Source organism: Pan paniscus, chromosome 16 (genome assembly GCF_029289425.2).
Source record: "Pan paniscus chromosome 16, NHGRI_mPanPan1-v2.0_pri, whole genome shotgun sequence".
Taxonomy (NCBI): Eukaryota; Metazoa; Chordata; class Mammalia; order Primates; family Hominidae; genus Pan; species Pan paniscus.
Genome location: NC_073265.2, coordinates 37710778 through 37729957, shown reverse-complemented (window position 1 = coordinate 37729957; position 19180 = coordinate 37710778). Strand labels below are relative to the sequence as shown.

General features: G+C 38.0%; 1 protein-coding gene across 1 annotated transcript in view; it reads left to right on the top strand.

The window, feature by feature from the left end:
- FBN1 (fibrillin 1) overlaps positions 1 to 19180 on the top strand; it is a 234792-nt gene that overhangs the window by 155212 nt on the left and 60400 nt on the right. The window contains exons 25-35 of the mRNA XM_034938728.3: positions 574 to 699; positions 826 to 954; positions 1630 to 1755; positions 1867 to 1992; positions 3557 to 3679; positions 5112 to 5237; positions 7271 to 7396; positions 14409 to 14531; positions 14682 to 14804; positions 16375 to 16500; positions 18294 to 18416. Coding sequence (XP_034794619.1) covers positions 574 to 699; positions 826 to 954; positions 1630 to 1755; positions 1867 to 1992; positions 3557 to 3679; positions 5112 to 5237; positions 7271 to 7396; positions 14409 to 14531; positions 14682 to 14804; positions 16375 to 16500; positions 18294 to 18416 — 1377 coding nt within the window. The remainder of the gene's footprint in view (positions 1 to 573; positions 700 to 825; positions 955 to 1629; positions 1756 to 1866; positions 1993 to 3556; positions 3680 to 5111; positions 5238 to 7270; positions 7397 to 14408; positions 14532 to 14681; positions 14805 to 16374; positions 16501 to 18293; positions 18417 to 19180) is intronic.

Below are 19180 nucleotides of genomic sequence, written 5' to 3'. Positions count from 1 at the left end.
GATCCTGTCTCAAAAAAAGAAAGAAAGACATCTTAAGGTATATACATTAAGAAAATATTTTTAAATTGTACAAATTATTTGCAAATAATTTAAATTATAAATTATATCTTTGAAATTTTTGTATTTTTGGCATATCCAAAAAAGCACCAAACAGTATTAAGTGAATATCTCATTCTGCTACACAGTCAATTGATAGCTGTAGGATAATATATTCTAATAATGTTCTATGTGCTTTAAGTATAGATACTAGTGGTTTAGAATATATTATCTATTCATTCAGCAAGTAGTGGTTAAATATTCACTATGTGTCAGGCAGTGTGCTGGGCCCTAGAAGTCTGAATAGACACATTATTTGCTTCTTTAACAATGCTTTATAAAATGTAGAAAGTTGAAAGGCTAGAAATGTTTACAAAGTCATATATCTCATGGATCATCACACATTCTTGGAAATGTGTACTGCCAAGACCTTAAATCAAGAACTTCCAACCTTCATGATTTAAAATGGTGGGCACTGAGACCTCCTGACTGCTTGCTCATAAACTTATTTTGCCCCACATTTTCTTATTCTTGAAGATATCAATGAGTGCAAGATGATACCCAGCCTCTGCACCCACGGCAAGTGCAGAAACACCATCGGCAGCTTTAAGTGCAGGTGTGACAGCGGCTTTGCTCTTGATTCTGAAGAAAGGAACTGCACAGGTCAGTTAATGAGCCTTAAGGGCCAGGAGAGGGGACGTCCTTTAAAACTCTTTATCTTTAACATATTGTCGCAAGAATTAAGGCTGTCCTGAGACTCATTTGCTGCCACTTGCTGTTTTTGTGCAGACATTGACGAATGCCGCATATCTCCTGACCTCTGTGGCAGAGGCCAGTGTGTGAACACCCCTGGGGACTTTGAATGCAAGTGTGACGAAGGCTATGAAAGTGGATTCATGATGATGAAGAACTGCATGGGTAAGTTTGGGATCATTTGATCAACACAGAAAGAGAAGGATTCCATGAAGCTTTGATGGCTCATAGCCTATGTTCCAGGTTCTTCCTGCTGCCCCAGTGCAACCAGTGAAGTTAGGAATCAGTCTGCAACAGGGGGAGACTGAGGTAGAAAGAATGAGGGAATTCATGCTGTGGGTTTGTGGGTGATGGCGGAGACCAGTTGTGGGCCCTTGAGAAGTGAGTTTAACACCTGAAATGGATACCCAGGTGGAAGAGAGGACAATTGAGACAGAAGCTGTAGTAGAGGTCCCTTTACAAGATGTCTGTCCAACACTTCTAGAAAAGGTGATTGATAAACTTGTTGCTTTAGGTCTGGTTTCCTAGAAACAAAGTTTGAAATGGAGATTCTTGCAAAAGTGGTATTTCTTACTGTGAGCAAATTCTCTCAGAAGGTACTTGTCAGGAAGTAAGGAGAGCAGGGTAGTGCAGGAGAAGAAAATAAACCAAGAGTTTGGCTGCATTTTGGTTTTAGTCCGATCCTGCAGGGAGCTCTGGTGTATGAATAGCACCAGAGAGTTGTCCCACCTTGAGACAAGGAGGTCAAGATGGACACCCAGCAATGGGTGGGGGAGGAGTGCTTGGTCTGGTGGAGGAGATGAGGCCCCCACCTTTAACATGGTCATTTCCATTTTGCAGATATTGATGAGTGTCAGAGAGATCCTCTCCTATGCCGAGGTGGTGTTTGCCATAACACAGAGGGAAGTTACCGCTGTGAATGCCCGCCTGGCCATCAGCTGTCCCCCAACATCTCCGCGTGTATCGGTAAGGAGAAAGACTTTCACACCATTTACTTGTGGTCAGTTGTTTGAATGACATCACTGCCAAAGTTGGAAGCTTATGTTTGGGTGTTTGTTCTTCTTATTTTCCCAACAGACATCAATGAATGTGAGCTGAGTGCACACCTGTGCCCCAATGGCCGCTGCGTGAACCTCATAGGGAAGTATCAGTGTGCCTGCAACCCTGGCTACCATTCAACTCCCGATAGGCTATTTTGTGTTGGTAAGTTCTTTTTTATGTTATGTTATGTTATGTTATGTTATGTTATGTTATGTTATGTTATGTTATGTTATTTCATCTCTCCCTAATACACTCTATGTACTCTGAGTTTTGTTTTCATCGCTACTTTTACTTATCTTTCTTGTTTCCCTGCAATATTCTTTTTATAGTGGCTCACGATCTTTGGATCTCATCTCCATTATCTGTTTAAAGAGCCAGTTAAGTGAAGGACATAGGATGTTTTAGCTCTAATAAGCATAATTTGACCCATGCCGTTTGGATAGGGAACAGTAGCAGCATGTGCTTTGTCTACACACATGCATACCAATGCACATTAACAAATGGTAACTAACCACCTGAAATAAACTAAACACGGTGAGTGCTGTGGAAAAGAGCAGAAAGCTGAGTTGAAATCACTGCCCTTATGTGGTTTAGATCAGCTAAAAGATTTCAAAAAATAACTATTGGAAAGAAGACCATGGAATGTTCATATCTTACACTGCAATTGAGGCTATGCCTGGCTCTCCTTAAAGATGGGTGTTTGTGGGACAAGAATTTTGCTTTGTGGTCAGCCCTCTGTAGGTTTAGTCGTGCTGTGAAGAGTGGCACAGACAGTCCTGTGGCTTTATTGTGCCCCGAGTCAAAGTGAAACTTTGTAGAAACTGCCAGTTTTTGCCTGGTTTGGGGTGTACACCATGTGGAACTGCCAAGTCTCACATGGTTTCCACCCAAAACCATAAATCAGCCCAAAGTTTTCTGAAACATGGCCCAGGACAACTCAGAACTTCAACTCAGGTTATTGAAAAAGATTGGAACCTCAGCCAATCAAACTGAATTTCAAGTTTATAAGTGAATCTGTGGCCAAGAGAATTTCATCCACGTGCCTATTATCATAACTGAGATGTGTTCTCCTAGCACCCAATACTTCTCCTGCATTGCAAATGGCACATCATGCATGGTGCAATTAATTGTTCATCTGTCTCCTGGCCACAGTGCAATCATTTTGAAGTCATAGATTGTGTCTGTCCCATTCACTATTAGATTCTCATCTCTAGCATATAGTAGGTATGTCATTAACATTTGTTGAAGGAATCAGTGACTGTCAGTTGCCCTAGAATGCTTTTTCCCCTTTATTTGACCTATGCCTGGAAATGTTAAAAATGTGCCATGCTCATAAACACAGAGGGAGGTGTGTTAGCCCATTTTTGTGATACTGTAATAGAATACCTGAAACTGGGTGATTTATACTGAATAGAAATTATTAGTTCACAGTTCTGGAGGGTGGGAAATCCAATATCAAGAAGCCAGGATTTTGCATGGTCCTTCTTCCTACGTTATCCCATTGAAGAAAGCACGAGGGTGAAAGAGAGCAAGAGGGGGCTGAACTTGATCTTTTATAACAGCACCGATCCCACCATGAGGGTAGAGCCCTCATAGGATGATTACCTCTTTTAAAGGTCCTGCCTCTTAAATAGTGTTACAATGGCAGTTAAATTTCAACATGAGTATTGGAGGGGACAGACATCCAAACCATATCAGAAGGTGATATTATTTTCATTTCTTTTAGACATTGATGAATGCAGCATAATGAATGGTGGTTGTGAAACCTTCTGCACAAACTCTGAAGGCAGCTATGAATGTAGCTGTCAGCCGGGATTTGCACTAATGCCTGACCAGAGATCATGCACCGGTGAGTAGGTTCTAGCCTCATGTTGAATCTCTCAGTAGGTTCCTAAGTAAAGTAGTTTAGGGCCCAGGCTTTGGAGTCAAGCAGGCTTGAGTCCAAACCCTTGTTTGTCATATATTTTAACTGTATCCTTAATCAAGATACCTATTATTAGAATCCTCATCTATAAAATGAAGTTCAAATTGCCTGCATAAAATAGTATTTACAGAGCTTACCATAGTACCTGGCATATAATAAATGGAATATAAAATACATTTTCCTTCATTGACCAGACTTTTGAAGAGTTTGATATTTTGGCCTAATTCAGTGCAACTCCAGGTTTATTCCTTGAACCATTGGCAACAGCATCACCTGAGAACTTGTTAAAAAAATGTAAAATCTCAGGCCCCATTCCAGATCTACTGTATCAGAAACTACTGAGGTAGATCCCAGGAATTTGTTTTCACAAGCTCTCCAAATGGTTTGGATGCATGCTAAAGTTTGAGAACCAGTGGTCTAATTTACACTTCCTTTTGTATCACCCTGGCTGCGAGAGCTGTGAGCCAGGTAGAGGTGAGAAACAAAGTGGGTAATAACATAGGCTTTGATTTTGGCTTGGCTTAAGAAGAGAATTTGGATTTAGGAACCAAAATTATTTTACTGACCTAGAAAAATGTCCCTTAAAAAATCTAGATATAAATTTGGCTACAAAAATTGTTGAAAATAAGGCCAGGCACGGTGGCTTACACTTGTAATCCCAGCACTGTGGGAGGCTGAGGCAGGCAGATCACCTGAGTTCAGGAGTTCAAGACCAGCCTGACCAACATGGTGAAACCCCATTTCTACTAAAAATACAAAATTAGTTGGGCGTGGTGGCACATGCCTGTAATCCCAGCTACTTGGGAGGCTGAGGCAGGAGAATCGCTTGAACCTGGGAGGCGGTGGTTGCAGTGAGCCAAGATCGTGCCATTGCACTCCAGCCTGGTGACAGAGTGAGACTCTGTCTCAAAAAAAGAAAAAAAAATTGTTGAAAGTAAATATTATTACTAAGAGCATCTAAGTAGGTATGGTTATTTCAAGTAATTCTTACCTTAAAATATTGCTAAAACAGTTGATAGAATTCAGGCATTTATAATTTGACAATAGGGAAAATAAGATTTATAATAATTTTTGAATGATAAATTAAATGAAAGAAAGATTTTAAATAAATAATAGACTTTTAAGCAGGTATGGACGTTGCCCTTGAGCAGTATATTATAAATATTGAAAAATATTTTTTCCTTTTTTACCAAGGATAACCCAATGGGCTAGTTTATGCAAAGCTTCATTTGGATTTGAGAGTTAATAGTCTTATGCTAGTAGGCTAAGTTTATTTGACTGCAGTCAGTTAATGTTTTCTCACTGAACAGTGGAACCAATATCAACAACCTGTGGTTGTTGGTTTTATTCTTTGCAGACATCGATGAGTGTGAAGATAATCCCAATATCTGTGATGGTGGTCAGTGCACAAATATCCCTGGAGAGTACAGGTGCTTGTGTTATGATGGATTCATGGCATCTGAAGACATGAAGACTTGTGTAGGTAAGCAAAGAAGACAGAATTTTTCATCTTGTCTTGTTAGTCATAAGCACTGTTAAATTACATAAAGTTAGTTTGGGTCAGTGATGGAAAGATTCCATAGGAAAAGTAAGGATATTTAGAGGCACAATACTCATATTTTAACCAGCATTCCAAAGAGAGCTTTCTTGTGGCTATTAAATGGTACTCTTGTCAGATATGTTATGAAGAGTGACTGGCCATTCGTCAGCTCCAGATGGACATTTCTTTTATGCCTATCCATTACTTTTGTCCACTTAACCCTCCTTCTGCTTTGACTAACATGTAGGCTTTTTAAATCCTTGACTAAAGGCAAACAAAATTTACTTCTGACAAGAATGCAGTAAACTTTAGAACTGATCTGTTTTGTATAGTTTCTATTGTTATGCCTTCAAATTTGATAAACTTTTCTTCTACGATCTCTAATCTGCCTTTCCTCACATACAGTGTATTTTTCATCTCAGATGTTGTAGTTTTCACCTCTAAAAGTTCGACTTGGGTATTTTTTCATATATTCTGTGTCTCTGCATAAGTTCAATCATTCCTCTAGCTGTTTGAACACATGGAATACAGTTATAACAACTTTTAGTGTCTTTGTCTCCTAATTCTGTCATCTGCATTAGTTCTAGGTCATTTGAATAAATTGACTTTCTTCCTTATTTTAGGTCATATTTTCCTGCTTCATTGAGTGACTGGTAATTTTTGATTGGATGCCAGATATTGTAAATTTTGCCTTACTGAGTGCTAGATATTTTTGTATTCCTAGAAATATTTTTGAACTTTGTTCTGAAGTGTAAATTACTTGGAAACACATAGATCCCTTTCAAAGTCTTGCTTTTAAGCTTTTAAGCTACACTTAGTCTAGGGGTAATTTTGCTCTGTTAGTGAGGTAAGAACCTTCTGGATGTTCTACCCAATTCCCTGTGAATTATGAGGCTTTCCAGTCGGGCTGGTGGGAACAGGCACAATCCCAGACCCCCTGTGAACTTTGAGGATTGTTCCCTCTCATTTTCTTGGGTAGTGCTTTCCTCAGCCTTGAGTAGTTTGTTTCCTTATGTGAATGTGCTGGTCACTACTCATCTGAATACTTGCAGAAGACTTTTAGCAAATCTCTGGCATTGCTTTCTTCCGTGTAGCTCTCTCCTGTCCTTTACTCTGCCCTATGAACCCTAACTACCTCAGCCTTCCAGGATGCCCAGATTCATCTCCTCGACTCAAGGACAGTGCCTGGCTCCATCTGGTACCTCCTCCTTATGCCATGAAGTTAAAACTCTCCTATTCAGTAATCTCGGGCAATTGTAGGATTCACCTAGTTTTTCTTTCTCTCAGGGATCACTGTCTTTTGTTGCCTAATGTCCAATGTCTAGAAAACCATTTTTTAAGGTATCTATTGTCTATTTTCTTTGGTTGTTTCATCTGAGAATATAATTTTAATTCCTGTTATTCTATCTTGGCCAGAAGCAAGAGTCTGGTATTGATTATACTTACATTTTTATCACATTTATTTTCTGAAAGCCTTTACTGAAAAATTTTAAAGTCCTAGAATTAAAATGAATGTCATAAAAAATGAATAATTTTTAATTTGGAAAAGAAGTGAAGTCTTAAACTACTTACACTAAGACAACCAGTTCATCTATCCTTTCTTTCAAAATATGAAAACTAAATTGTTATCATCATGCAGACTGAATTAAACTTTTCATCCTGCAACAGAGTATGCTGTTCTAAAAAGTTTTCTAGACTGTCACATAAATGAGCTCTAAACTCAGCATGGAGCCCATCTGTTTATTTGATTACCTGGCCTGCTGCTTATGGGCCAGATGAAAGCCAGTCTGAATAATGAGCTTGCAATGTAAAGAATGAAGAGCAAATGTAAATTGGCCTCTAAAATTTAACATTGTTTTTCTGAGTGAAAGCATTTTACCTTTTCTAATGTATTTGTCATAGTTATTATGTCTCGGGGGGAAAGTATTCAATGATATCAAATAACTACATATATTAATAGTATATATGTTTTACAGATGTCAATGAGTGTGACCTGAATCCAAATATCTGCCTAAGTGGGACCTGTGAAAACACGAAAGGCTCATTTATCTGCCACTGTGATATGGGCTACTCCGGCAAAAAAGGAAAAACTGGCTGTACAGGTGTGTTTGTTCAAGTAGAACAATAAAATATTAAGTAGTTAAGAGATTGGTATCATAATTATAGATTGATACATGTTTTAAAACTCATACATTTTAACTATATTATAAAACATTTTGCATAACATTTTTCATTAATTTAGCTTCCACTTCTTTGAAATTTGTCATCGTTTATATTGGATCCAAGTTGAAGGTTTTTTTCTTGACCTGTGGGGGAAAAAAGGTGTATTGAATAAATTAACACTGTAAATAGCACATTTTTATGAGGTTAAAAATCACATTTACATATCAAATTAGTGAACATGCTAATTACCAAATATTCATGGCCCTTTACTGAAGCAAGCCTTTTCCAATAACCTCCTTTGCCAACACTTCATTTAAGGTTTATAACTGGAATTGCTCTTTAAAGGAAAACATCCTACAATTCATATATTTCATCAATTCTCACTAGTCTTCCAGTGCCTTAAATAGGAGTACTTTTGATGTATTAAGTCATATTAGTCCAAGTAAGTCTTTATTCATGGGACTTAGCAAATCTTATGAAGTGATAATGAAACCATTTGCAATGTTGTCTATTACCAATAGCACATGAGAAAATGTTTTCACAATATTTGTAGGAGACTATCCTATTAAATGCCAAATGGAAGAAGTTACTCTGTGGTAATGACATTGTGTTTAGTTTATAAGTGTTTAGTTGGTATTTTCAAATATGAGGCAATGACATTAAGTCCATGGAATGATATAATAAAGTTTTACTCTAGTTACTTATATTAATTTGACAGATTATGGCATATAACATAATTTAAAACATAATGGAAACCATGGTGAGCTTGAATTAGGTAACTGAATAATTTCTTAATAAATAACAGTCTTTAATTCCAAAAACCAGTTTGGCAAGCTCTTATGACTTAAAACAAACATTAAAATATTTGCAGATTGGCAGTGTGGCACATGTGCAGATCCTCCTCTTAATTATATCAACATATTTCAAGAAAACACCAAAATATATTTATTATTGTTTCAAACTGGCCAATAATGCTATTTCAAATTTATTCATATGTAGGATAAGGGCAATAATATTATTGTTGGTTCAAAAATAACAGATGCTAGCCAAATTATGAGAAGAAGCATGAAGCTGGAATGTTTTCATTTTCACTATGCTACTCCTTACATGAAGCCTGTCTAGGGGTCCATTCTGATAAATGGCACAGTGTTTAAACTCTCAACTCCTATACGGCCTCTCGGTACAAATGGTGCCTAGCTTTGTATGTCTATGGTTCAAGCTTTATTTTTAGCTTCCAGTGTAAGTATAGGACTTGGTAAGGGATGATGGTCTGGCAGTAGTGAAAAGAAAGGTAAGATAGTTCTGTATTATGTTTTAACTAATAGAGGATAATACTACTGTTTTGTTAAGCTGAGCACATTGAAATTCAACCCAGAGGCAGTGATGCTTATGAAAGAAGTTAATCTCATGGAACAGCCTTCATTCCCCATAAGAAAGAGGTCTCTAGAATTCAATGCTCCAAATTCTAGCTAACTGGGTCATGTGCAGTGGCTGATTATTTTAGGCCTTACCCTGAAGAAAGCTTAAATTTTCATGTTATTTAATGTAGTTTTAGGTAAATGATATATAATGTATACAATGCTGTTGGCGCAGTGCTGGTCAATAAATAAAAGCTATTGTCAAATGAAACATAGACACAGTGTCTAGAGGCCATTTTAGTGAAAGCCATTGCTTCTAGTCTATATCTATTGTCCATTGTTTTGTTGTTTCATTTGAGAATTTAACAGTCTAGCAAAAATTTTATGCTACTGTTTACTGATTCATGCTTGAACTCAGTTTAAAGAAGGAAAATCTTACTCTTTATATTGAAAGGCTTGTTTTTCGTAGTTGAATTTGCACAGATACTAAGACCATGGTAACAGAGCTGTGCACTACAGTTGCATGAAGTGACACCAGCTTTACGTTAAGAACAGCAGCCTTTGAGTCAATCACATGAACATAGATTTGAAGTCAAAGAAACACTTGATCCTCTTCAAATCTTTTTCATAGATTTGAAGTCAAAGAAACACTTGAGCTCTTCCTCCAGTTTTAAAAATTACAGCCTAAAATGATTTTCCAATTTGCTAAAATCCAGCTAGCACTGTAGGAAGACTTGAGTTTTATGCCCCTTTGATACCAGAGTAACATGGCATGTGATATTCTCATCTGAAGGAGTAGTACCCTGAATTGTGTTCTTAGTAAATCCACTCATTCATGATCTTGAACAAATCACCAGGGTGCTCTGCAGTTACTCAAATGTTCTCCTTGGGTAAGTAACAGCCCTGACCTGTGGAAGGGCATCACATTTGATTGGAAATGGCTTAACCAAACAGTAAGTTTGGTATACTTGAAAACGTGTTTTTAAAAATCTGGGGCAAAATGTTTTTTGAATCCCATGTCACTAAGGCTCTTTTAGCTGCTTTTAGTTTAAAATTCATGTCATTCACAACTTAGAACACCGTCAGGTTACCTTGGTGATGGCTTTGCTAATAATGTTCCAGGCAACTAATGTAAGTAGAGATAGGTATCTTGCCTAATTGGATAAGCAAGCAGACAAAAGGAATATGTCTACTTATTTATCTATTTATTTATTTAGATAGATTATTGTTTAATGAAAAGAATTATGAAAACATGTATGCTATTTTATAAGGAGAAATTTTGTTTCATGAGAACTGAGAAAAAGACCTCTGGGCTCCATTACAGTTTTGTCTAAATATTTCAGCTCCCTGTCATTACTGAGTATTTCCATTTTAACAAATAAACATGTTTTTTCCCCCAATCACTTTAGCAATGTTCAGAATCCACCCACTGACTTACATTCCCAGCCCACACAGATGCTAAGGGTTTCTTTTTACTCCGTAAGCTTTGTTCAGACCCTGGGTATTGCCAAGGGGGAATGTTCCATTTAATGGAGAGAGAACACATTTGCTTGAAACGCAGAACACAGCTCTTCTATCCTTGGCTTAAGTGGGCTGGATTACAATTTTTCTATGACCCAATGTAAGGCTTCTGCTGCTTGTTCTACATAATTAAGGCCCTGCTAGGTGTCATCTTTGATGGGTGGTCCTGGCTTTCACAAGCTAATTTGAAGACCCTACCTCCCATCATGTGCTTACTTAGTTAATGAATAAAGCAAGCATACCATTAAGTGGAATTAAATCAGACTTGTTTTCAGTTAAAATAGCGGGATTTCTGGGTAATTCCATATTGGAAACTAGCTGGTTTCTTTCACAAGAGAAATGTCTCTGGTGGATCTTGGTTCATAGGAGAGAATCATATATTTCAACCACCAACAGTCAGTGAGAATTTGTGTTCATTTCCTTCCAGTTTCTTATCACTGCTAATTTTCCTTCACTGGCTGTCGGCCTGTGAAAACTCCATGGGTGTTCAGTTAATAGTGTTGGCTCAAATTTGGATCCAAATTAAGAAATCCAAGTAGCCTTCACGTTTGGCCTCTCCATTCATGGTAACGCCCTCTTCCTCAATGCCTAATCAAGGAGTTTCTGCAGTGCACAGCTCTGCCAGGTTAGGATCCCGGAGACAGATGCCCAGATGGCAGGGAAGGCAGGTGTTTGTGTGGGTGATACAGCCTCTCCCTGCGTGACTGTAAGAGGAGGCCACAGCAGCCCCGGGCACAAGCCCATACTTGGATGACACACTTGCATGGGACATACCCAGAGCCTGTGAGCAGGGTCTGCTCACACCACACCCTTGCCCTTCAAGAGAGCCATGCAAGAGGACCTTTGAGTCTTTGTGACAAAGGTTTGGTGGGGTTAAGAAGGTTGCGGTGTCACTTTAAGTTTGAATTTCTTTGCTTTTCTTGGCTTATGCTATTCTTAATCTTAAAAAGGAATTTTCTGTTTGCAGCAAACTTGTGCAGGAAAGAGAACATTTTTACAGAAAGAGATATTCTTGGCAAACATGTACTATGTTTCCTTCATGTTATTGAAGAGTGTTTCAATACAGCATTTTTGTTTGCTTGTTTTCCTTATGGCTCACTTTCCCCTTCTGTTTGCTTTTATGATGAATTACAGTCCAAGTCTGCCACAGAAACAATTAATGAATGATAGTTGGTGCATGCATGCACACACACCCACATGCAAAAACCTTTTATTTGGAGATGCTTTTATACTTTATGACCACTTGAAGTCTCTCCAATTGTTACATACTGAGAATGTAAAGCATTGAGATAATAACTTATACAAATAGTCACAAAATGGAGAATTGAATATTGGCTCCTGAGTTACTCTCTCCTATTACCCAAAAGCCCATGATACACAGCCTGTTGTAAATATAGTTTCTTTTCACCTTGAAAACATTGCCATAAAACTGAAAAAACTTTCTAAAATTGTAAATTTCTATTAGCATATTACTGATGATTTTTAAAGGAGACTTTCCATTAAAAAGAAATGATAATTTTCTTAATTGCAAGATTAAACATGGAAGGTAAAAGCCATATGAAAATGATAATACTCATAAAATAAGAGTACCTTTGGTCATTAGAAAACTGGAAAGAAAAAGATTACAGAATTACTAGATTAATAGGTTGTGGTCATCTCTGAAAATTATGCTTAGTAGAAGATATTAGTGAGTATTTCTATAAGTCAGTTAATATTCACCAATATTTTGGTAACTCCATAAAGCAAGGCTTAGAATAAAATCCTGATATGACTAAAGAAATGCTCTCAGCTGGGCGCAGTGGTTCACGCCTTAATCCCAACACTTTGGGAGGCCAAGGCGGGTGGATCACCTGAGGTTAGGAGTTCAAGACCAGCCTCACCAACATGGTGATACCCCATCCTTACTAAAAATACAAAAAAAAAAAAAAAAAAAAAAAAAAAAAAGCCAGGCGTGGTGGCAGGCACCTGTAATCCCAGCTACTAGGGAGGCTGAGGCAGGAGAATTGCTTGAACCCAGGTGGCAGAGGTTGTGGTGAACCAAGATTGCACCATTGCACTCCAGCCTGGGCGACAAGAGCAAAACTCCATCAAAAAAAAAAAAAAAAAAAAAAAAAGAAAAGAAAAGAAAGAAGCTCAGCTAGGCAGCTGTGGCCCAAGGGAAGGAGTGCCAATCACCAGATGGGGAAACTGAGTTTCAGGAGGTCCTGGCTCTGCCCCTCACTGACTTGTAGGGCCCAACTTCTTTGTCTTCTTCTGAAAAACTGAGATTGGGAGAATGGAATTACGAGTTCTTTCCACTTAGAAAATTCCTTGATTCTATAACATCTGGAGGCTTTGATACTTATGCAATTGAAGCTTTTTGTATCCACATAAGATTATTTGTCAGAGATCATGACAAATATAGGAGAGAAATTTAGGCAGAACTCCACAAAAATGGTGATTTGTTGCATTACCTCTGAGGGGAGCAATTACCTGAGGCAGAAAGAAGTTTCGACAGCCCTGCTTGGGAGTATTTGTGCTAGTTCTGCGGGATCTGTTAGGTCAGGTATGGAAAGACATACATTCTTGAATTCCTGTGCCTACTTAGCACTGTTATCCCTGAATTGGCCTTCCTCCTCATTTCCTTGGAATGTGCCATGCTCAATTATTTAGCTGGTTAAAGCTCCCAGTCACAGTCTAAAGCTATGTGTCTCTCTTGACCTGCAGTAATAACTTGATAGGTCCATGTGGCTGCCAAGGTTACACTAAAATCCACCTATACAATGTGTCATGACTGAAAGGACATTCTTCCAGGCATGCTGCTTCATTTTTATGATCATTAGTGATATTATAAAGTTCTTTTGTAGGAGCAATCTGTTCTTATTTCATTTTGTGTTTGCTCTAGAAGTTATGAAGAAGCCAAAGATCCCAGGACCATTTCAGAGCTTCAGATGGAACACTTGGCAGATAGCATGTTTGCAAACACTTTCAAATCATTTAATTGGGCTTCATAAGTAAACAAAAAGGCAAACATGAATTACTTGCCCAGTTTCTTTTTCATGCCACTATTCAAGTGTTCACTGGAAATTCTTGCAGTGTTTTGTACGGCAAAATTGTTCTTCTTGACCTAAGATTGGTGTTAGATGTTGGTTTCCATATAGAGTACCATATTTATGAGTTCTTGTTCTTAGTTAATGACAAAGTTGATTATGAAGGTAACCCATTATAGAATGGGCTCGTTTTGGAAAATTTTCACTTAGTACTTTATGTTCTTTTCTGTAACATATTTATGTTAGAGAGTCTATCTTGGCTAAAGTTGACAATAGAATTTTGGAGAATAGAGCATTTTGGAAAATTTGGAGTCTTTTAGTAATGTGACCCTAATCTGGTATTCCTTATATTCTGACAAAATCCCCATTGGATTAACTTGAGTTTTACATGAAATATACAAGAAGGCTTGGCTCTCCAATGTGCTAGGACTCTAAGAAGCTAGGGAAAAGATGGCTTATATACTGTCTTAAGGAACATTTTCTGCAAATGCTTAAATTAGCAATACCTAAAGGAAAGCTTTTGTAGAAATAAAGCATAATTAAATAACAGTGTTTTAAGTTTAAGAATAAAATATATTTTATATATAGAATATAATGCAAAAATTTTCTAATTTGCCAACAAGTTTGTATTTTTTGTCTATACAAGATATGAAAATAATGTGCATCATTACTCCATAGTTGACTTACTAAAAATACTAGCAAAAGAAAATATATGACAAGGAGTATTAAAACCATAGAAAGTTAAGCAACTCATTTTTTATGGTCTTCAGCTGTAAAAAGTCACTTTGCAGTGACTGGAAACTTACACTAAAATATGGAAAATAATTAGAGTTAACAATAGCTAGTACAATCATATTGTTATATCTTTATAATTTGAAATTTAAAGCTGTTTGATATGTGTAGAGTTTATATATGGATGCAAAACCAGTCTGTACTATACCATGGGAAGTTTGAAGGCAAGTCAACTTTTGAATATTACTTATTTTAAAAACCAAAAGACATTTGTGCTGAGCCTTTTTCTAAATCACTGCTCATTTTTCCAGACATCAATGAATGTGAAATTGGAGCACACAACTGTGGCAAACATGCTGTATGTACCAATACAGCAGGAAGCTTCAAATGTAGCTGCAGTCCCGGGTGGATTGGAGATGGCATTAAGTGCACTGGTGAGTAGGAAAGTAACAGAGGTTGCTTATCAAGGACTGCATAGATTACACATATGAAAATATTAATTATGTAAAGTTATTTTAATTTGTGTATTATTGGTTTTAAATACCACCCTTTCTGTTAATAATGATATAAACTTTTTCTATAAGATCTGGACGAATGTTCCAATGGAACCCATATGTGCAGCCAGCATGCAGACTGCAAGAATACCATGGGATCTTACCGCTGTCTGTGCAAGGAAGGATACACAGGTGATGGCTTCACTTGTACAGGTATGTTCACACTGGAAACAACCGTGTCAATACTAGTCAGAGAAGCCAGGCATTCCACATTTCTCAGGCTAGCAATTCTTTTTTGAAGATTGGGTCAGTTAATAGAAAAGATTCATTATTTGGCACTAGAGCCCTGTGGGAAAAAAAAAAATTGGAACCAGGTCAATTAGGGAGACCTCAAAAGCTTCTCGATAGATAGATAGATAGGTAGATAGATAGATAGATAGATATTTAGGTGCCATTATCACATCATTTACAGTGATCTGTGCTCTAACATAAAATGATACCAAAAAAGTCATACCATTCTCCACCTCAAGTCAGCTAGGCCTTATAATAGTTACAATTGGCATATATATCATTATGTAACTGTATATAATGATGTCATTAGTTTAAACAAATCCTACTTCCTTTTATATGCCTAGCCTTTATTTTTTTTGCCTATTTCTCACCAATGACTTCCTTTCTGTACCAACACAAGGATAAGCTTGCTGTAGGGAACTATGTAAGGAGAAGGGATTAGATGTTCTAGATTAGAAGAACAGTATGTATTTTTCTCCAACAGGCCATCATCATCATCATTATCGTCATCATCATCAACATTCCATATTGGTATAAGTAAAAATTTCAAACCTGCTATGGAATTCATTCACTTCCAGTTTTGCAATAATATATTAATGAAATTTTCTTTTTGGCTCTAATTAATAGCCATAGAATTAACATAAACTTCTATACACATGTAAACATACATGATTAGACTTGTCATTACATAAATTATACATATACTTACATGTGCATGTATTTACAGACAGCACTTTTTATATCAGAGCTCTGGAGTTAAATAAAATAGTAAGATCCATTAGCCATTAGGTCGCATAGCTGCTCCTATAACTTAAAACATTAATTTATCCTGAGCACTTTGTTCATAAAAAGTCATTTAAGCACAATAGAGGCTAAGGCTCATTAAGTGATTTACCTGGAATTTTTTTTTATTCCCTGAAAGTTTTATCTCAGATGAAATCATTTTTGCCTAACTTATTGATGTTTTGTCATCAAAAACCTCCCATCATTTTGAGAACATATTCAAATTCCATGTATTAGGCATGTGTGGTTTATGTGTTTGATATTTAAATGCCTGTGATTATTAAGAAAACTAGGTAGAGATTAAGCAGATGGAATTTTTCTTCTCCCTATGGTTGCCATTCTTTTGCACTTTTGGTGCCCATCTAAGCTAAGCCTGAAACTTGAGAAATAGACACAAACATGATGTGTCATTTCCTGTCATGGGTGTGCCCTCCATGCGGATGACCCTTCTTGAACAGGCCTTAGTTTGCATGATTCCTTCGGCTTATTCATTTTATGTCATTCAGGGTAAATTATCATTCAGGATTCTGAATCAGCCCCATGTAAATTGCATATTCAGTGTTAGCCTACCAAAGAGAAAAATAAATGACTTTAAATGTGTCAAATTGAAGTTATGCCAAAACATTGCTGCACTGGAAAGTTGTTAGACCTGAGGAATTAGAAAGCCACTAACCGAGGAAGAGTAACGTGTGTTTCTTTCTGGCTGTAGACCTTGATGAGTGCTCTGAGAACCTGAATCTCTGTGGCAATGGCCAGTGCCTCAATGCACCAGGAGGATACCGCTGTGAATGCGACATGGGCTTCGTGCCCAGTGCTGACGGGAAAGCCTGTGAAGGTAACTGATGGGGAAGCCACTGGGAGCCTTGCCGGGCTTGATGAGATTAGGTTATTTAAACATTCCGGATGCTTTTTTTTTTTTTTTTTTGAAACTGAGGTGTGTTTTAGCTTCATTTCTAAGCTGGTCAGTTCAGTTTGTAGAGGGATTAGGTTTCCAGCTGACCATTTCTCTTGCTGCACAGAAAACCTCAGCTGACTGGCCACAAGCTGTACATCCAGCCTTGGCCGCATGGTCTGCAAGGGTGTATCCATTGGTCAGTGAGGGTAACCAGGTGTGGTTAAATCAGTGCAACCCATTTATCCCTATGGAGGGGGATGCAACCCGTTAATCCCTACTGAGGGAGAAAAGAGCTCAAAGTGCAAGTTCCCTGATAATGTCCTGTTGTGGGATTATCACTAAATATGGAAACAGGTTTTAATCTCCACTGTATTTGGTTTCTAGAAATAAAAGCAGAACAAATAGTCTTGTCCATACGTAGAATGGTATGTCTCACATTTGCTCTAAATATCTAACATATATGAACATGGGACAGTTTTGCAAATCTGTTCAATAGGGGACCCTTGGGATACTGCCATATGGCATGGTATCGCTCAGCTTTAGGCTCTGTCATTCTGATAAGTGTTGGTCAGACAGGAAGAGTCCTGGGAACCTGTTAGCTAAGGCTGGATCCCATTAGGGAACACAAGATTCTTCCCTTTACCCACATTTGTCAAATTTAAGCACATTCTCCTTCATTGAAAAGAAGATTTCAGTAGAAATAAACAAATGATAACGATTGTCAGTAGAAGTTTAAACAAGACCCTGATTAATGTATTAGTTAATAATTGTTCCTTGTTAACAAGACATGAACTCAAAATCAGTCATTAGCTATGACATGTATACTAATTCCCTCATGTATTTTTATGTAAATACTTTTCTTTGTTATGGAACCGTTGGGTGTTCTTTATACAGTTTATATTAAATATGCAGAGTTTGATATAAAACTCCTTGGAGTCAAGAAACCAGATTATGCTCTTGATCATGTGCCTAATACCTTTTTTACTTATGTTACTCCAGATATCCAAGGAAAACAGGTACTGTGCCACCTCTGGTAACACAAATAGTCACAGTGAAAGTTTTGCTTCTCTTATTGCTATAAGGGAAGGTTTTGTTTGTTTGTTTGTTCTTAATATAAATCATGGCTGGCGGAGTGGTCATGGCTATTTAAAGCTAGTCTCAAGCCTGAAAATGTGACTGTGTGTCAACTGCACACGAAGAATGTTAACAGGAGGCAGAGACAGAGGCCTGGAAGAAGCGTGTGCGGTTTTTCAATCTCCGTCAACAAAGGCAAACACATGCCATAGGACTAGGGACACTGGAGATTATGCAACTAATTATGACAGTTCCCTGAAAGACATTGTGGCTTGTGAAATTTTAATTCACAACAAAAACAGTGACTACACAGATAGATTAAAAAAAAAGAAAACGAATTTAGCGTAAGGTGGCTTGCTTGCCTCTTACTTTACGAAAGTGATGTGGACCTACGTGGAACACTACAAATGAGATATGTATCTATAAAATGCTCAGCCTGCTGCTTGGAATGTAATAGGGACTGAGGAAAAGTAACCTCTCACCTACGAGACTTCACTGTGCATGGCAAATCATCTAAAAGTCTATAGGAGAAGTGCCCAGATTGGTGTTAGGTACTCTGCATTTTCTTAGTATTTACATTAGTTGCCTAATTATATTTGGCAGGTTTTTTTTAGAAAAATATAAGTTAAGTTTTTTGCTTTTTTCTCCCTCCCCTCAAGATATTGATGAGTGCTCCCTTCCGAACATCTGTGTCTTTGGAACTTGCCACAACCTCCCTGGCCTGTTCCGCTGTGAGTGTGAGATAGGCTACGAACTGGACAGAAGCGGCGGGAACTGCACAGGTAAGACCTCCACTGGCATCAAAATCGGCTCCCTGGTGTCCCGGGGGACCCAGCTATTGGAGCCTCCCTGGGACTACACAAAGGCCATCACAGAGGACAAGAAAAGCAAGGGGGAAGTATTAAGAATCACAGATACCTTTTCTCAGACCTGGAACTGATTGGAGGTGAGGATCCAGAGAAAAGAGTCTAAGACAATTGAAGGAGCACAGTTTGTAGCCTTGAAATTGAGTCTGTGGGTACAAAGGAATGTTCTAGGGGTGCTCTAGCGGTGTAGCTTCCCAGCCATTTCCTTTTTTACTTGGGTACATTTTCGGAGAGTTTCCTTTTGGAGGCCACGCCCCGGGATCATGGGTTTTCTCCTTGTACTTCGTTGTTGCAATACCCACCCCACTCCTTCCTACCCCTGCCCTGCCCGTGGTCACCAGAGTACTGGATACACAGAGCTCAGCCACCTATCTCTAGTGTATAAATCATTTTCTTGTTGAGCCAAGGACTCTCAGGGAACATTAGAAAAAGCTTAGAAAAACTACAGGCACCCAGCAGACTGACACTCGGTTCTCTTTGGCACTAAGACTTTGAAAGCCATTTGCATTTCCCCTTCCTAATTCACCCCTCTGTTCAAGGATACTGAAGAAACAACTTATGTTCTGCATGAGTTCAAATTTCAGGAAAAAATCTGGTCTTTTCAACCACCTAAACAAACCATGACTCAGGGGCTCTCCAGATCATGACCACCACCACCACCCTGCAAATGCTCTGGATGG